Genomic DNA, 3,791 nt, shown 5'->3' on the forward strand with positions numbered 1-3,791 from the left:
TTCAGTGCTAGGCAATGAACTCCTTCACTAGGGCAAGGGCTACGTTTACTTATTTACCACTAAATTCCCCATATCATACACTGTGTAACATAATAACTGCTCAATACAAAAATAAATAAATGAATGAATTAGTGAAGCCTGTATATTTGAGCACCTTTGGCTCAAAGTTTCTAGTAGCTAAGACAAAGAATTTTAGGACACATGGTATCCTTCAGATAAAATCATATAACTACCCCAGGACTAAATACACGTTTGGGCTAACTAAAATATCCAGTAATAAAATTAACAGCATAAGCACCATTTCTTGCTTTGTTTTTTAAGAGGCTTGGAAATGCTGATTTTAATATATGAAAAATGAGTTTTCCCTTTGAAATCTTTTTGATAAAGCAAAGCAAAAACAAAACAAAACACCAATTCTGACTACTTATTAGAATAGTTTTTGTTGTTGTCTTCAGGACTGGAAAGACATTCAGCTCAAACGAGTTTTTATATCATCAACTTCAGTAGGTTAGATATTGTTATGGGCTTTTGGACAATGAAACCCCGAGGAGTTGGCAATTATTTGCTGAATATATAAATTAATAAATAATTCGATGACCATCCAGAAATAGATCCTTCTTCCTCTCTTCCCGCAAACTTAAGCCAAGCATTTTTGTTATTTGGGTTTAAATTTTATTTTAATAAATTAGTTATTTGTGTGAAATATGTCAACTAAGCTATCTTGCCTTGGTATTTCTGAAAACAAAAAAAAAAGTGATTTTGAAATAAAATTCTAATTTCTTTTAAAGTTGTAATGAAGTATTCATCGTTAAGTTTACTTTGTTTCAATTAACCTGGGCTTCAGTTCTAATAATGAAAGAACAATGTCAATGCCCAGACTTTTGCATAGTGCCCGGCATTAATTAACTGGAGTCAGCACATTTTTACTAAACTGAATTGAACTAAAAATTTCATTTCATAACATTTTCTTTTATGTAACATCATGTCTCTGGCAGTTCCCGACTATGATAAACCTCAACACAGATTCTCTCAAGCAAAATTCAGGAAATGTCTACGAGGGATTATCTTCAAAGAAAAAGGAAGCAGGGAGACTTTCGTGACCAACGGCACCTCTCACCGGGCTCTGGGATTCCCCCTCCGGTAAGAGTTTGAAGGCCAAAGTAAAAGCGTCCCGCAGTTCCTCTAATTTAAATTTCCCAGAGTCAAAGTACCCGGATTAAAGCTGTGGTCTCAGATTGACAGGGACTTCATCCAATAGCATTGTAGGAAGGCGTATCATTTCGCAGACATTCCAATCGGCTCGCAGAGAGTCGCCATTTCTAGAGGGAAAGCGGAAGTAAGGCCCTGGCGCGTCTGCATGGAATCGCTCTTGCAGCACCTGGATCGCATCTCCGAGGTTCTGGCTGTCTCCCGCACACCCCATGTCAGGAGCTGGGACGCCGTCGCCGTGCGCAGGGCCTTGCAGTGGGCTCGCTACATGCGCCACGTCCACAGGCGCTTTGGCTGCCATGTTCCCATTCGCATGGAGCTGGAGCGGCGGCTGCAAAACCGGTGGAAGCAGGAGGACGGCTCTGGGCCCGCTGCAGTTCCCGGGTTGACGAACTTCCGGGATTTGGGGCGCTGCGACATCCTGCTGTCTCAACGTCTGCTGGAGAACCGGGCCCTCGGGGATGCCGCCTTTCATTGCCTACTGCAGCAGCTCTTCCCCGGCCCTGGCGTCCCTGACGCCGAAGAGGAGACGCTCCAGGGCCGCCTGGCCCTTCTTGCCCGCCGCCGGGCCGCTGTCCACCTGCTGCGCTTCCACGGTTTTGGAGAGAACTCGGCTGTACAGGACGACTCACTGGTAAAGACTCAGGCGGAGCTACTGCTGGAGCGTCTGCAGGAGGTGGGCAAGCTCCAAGCGGAGGGCCCCAGCAGGTTGCTCAACAGCCTGTGGGAGAGCTTGCCTCGGAACAACTTACTGGAGGTGGTAGCGGCCGCGCTCTTGCTGCCACCATCATCTCCCCGGCCCCCCAAAGAGGAGTTGGAACTGGGCAGCCCCAGAACTCAGGGAGAGGGGGTTCACGAGCTGGTTCACTGGCTTCTGGGGAAGTCGGACATCATGGCTACTTTTTGCCGCAGCCTCTCAGCCGCGCTTTTAACTTCTGTGGCAGGCCGCCATCCAGAGCTTTTTCAGGTCTATCTGGGTCTGCTAGCAGAATGGGGTCGACATCTGCACTACGATCTTCAGAAGGGCATTTGGGTTGGGGCTGAGGCCCAAGATGTGCCCTGGGAGGAGTTGTACGGCAGGTTTCAAAGCCTCTGTCAGGCCCCTTCACCTCTGAAAGATGAAGTTCTAACGGCCCTGGAGGCCTGTAAAGCGCAAGATGGAGCTTTTGAAGTCCCTGGTCTTAGCATCTGGACAGACCTGTTGTTAGCTCTTGGGAGTGGTGCGTGATGTTGCATTTGGGAAGAGACAGGTTTTAGGTCTCATCCCGGGTCCCAGTTTTCTCTGGACAACGTTCTGTTTTTGAGTACTTGAATATATGGTTTACAAAATTAAAATTCCAGTGTCCCACCAAATCTATAATATGTCCAAAATATTTTAGGTGCTAACTTATAATAGGTGTAATAATATTTTACGATTAGAAATATGTAAAGTAACTACTGGCTTGTGGTGCCGTGGATTTTCTGGGTAGAGGAGATGACGTTGGAAGTATCCTACTTAAAGCCATGTAATTAACAATAGTTTGCTTTTTAGGAATGCTGAAGAGAGAGATACTTTTCAAATAAAAAACAGCTTTAAATTGACAAGACACCTTTTTTGTCTATCAGTATGGTTTACTTTGTTTTCTTTTTTTAACCCCCCAGTAGTGAAAAGTTTTCTTTAACCAACAACTGTGTTGTCAGAAAGGGTTTGAAAAGCTAACTCATCCATCTGAATTCTGGCCTCAATACCCCTCTGCAAGAAGTGTTGTCAAGGTCGCCAATCATCTCCATGATGCCAAATTCAAAGGACATTTTTCTGGTATCAAACTGCTTGACCTCTCTGCCACTTTAGACGTTTTGACCACTCCCTTCTTTTTGAAACTAGGCTTGTAATTCTATTCTGAATTTTGTGACACCACTGTATCCTGGTTTCCTCTTACCTTTCTAGCTACTTTTCAGTCTGATTTTTTGGCTAACTTCTCCGCTCATCAACCTTTCCTGGGATTTCTCACACTTTAATAGTCTGGTTCCTCTTTGGTGTACGCTATCATCCCATGTGATCTCATGTAAAGGTTTTACAAGCCACTCAAACCAAACATACCTAACACAAATCAATATCCCCACACAAGCCTGCTTATTATGAATTTCTTGGTAAATAGCCAGAAACCTGGAAATTATCCTTGAATTCTTCCTCTTCTAACCCTTACATCTATTTCACCAACATATTTCCCCTTCTCCCTTTTCACTCATCCCCCTACTATAGGTTAGGGTGAGCTTAACTTCTTGTTTGCTCAGGACAGATTTGAGTTATGCCTGAGGTCCTGGCATAATTAATACAAGTATCCCCTTTTATTCTCTCAAATGTCCTGGTTTGCCTGATAATTTATATGGTCACCCATCCATGACTCTGCCAGATACTGCAATTAGCTGGTTTCTCTTTTTTTTTTTTTTTATTTTACCTCTTCAATCCTTACTCCACATAAATGCTCTAGTAGTGGACCCTGAGTCATATTCACCGAGGAAATGGAAGTGATTAGAAGAGAACTTAGGCAGACATTGACCACTACACCCATCCACACTAGCATCTATACCCGCCTAATTCA

The 3,791-nt window shown here is 44.0% G+C and overlaps 1 protein-coding gene across 1 annotated transcript; it reads left to right on the plus strand.

Annotated features, from left to right (window-relative positions):
- The first annotated feature begins 702 nt into the window (after positions 1-702).
- FANCF (FA complementation group F) lies at positions 703-2,795 on the plus strand. Its single transcript, XM_024559029.4, has one exon. The coding sequence runs from the start codon at positions 1,358-1,360 to the stop codon at positions 2,435-2,437; it is 1,080 nt and encodes a 359-aa protein (XP_024414797.2). The 5' UTR covers positions 703-1,357; the 3' UTR covers positions 2,438-2,795.
- Positions 2,796-3,791: the final 996 nt, after the last annotated feature.

This window comes from Desmodus rotundus, chromosome 5 (assembly GCF_022682495.2).
Source record: "Desmodus rotundus isolate HL8 chromosome 5, HLdesRot8A.1, whole genome shotgun sequence".
Lineage (NCBI taxonomy): Eukaryota > Metazoa > Chordata > Mammalia > Chiroptera > Phyllostomidae > Desmodus > Desmodus rotundus.

Coding starts and splice junctions, on each gene's coding strand:
- FANCF (XM_024559029.4), top strand. CDS start 1,358: ATGGAATCGCTCTTGCAGCACCTGGATCGCATCTCCGAGGTTCTGGCT.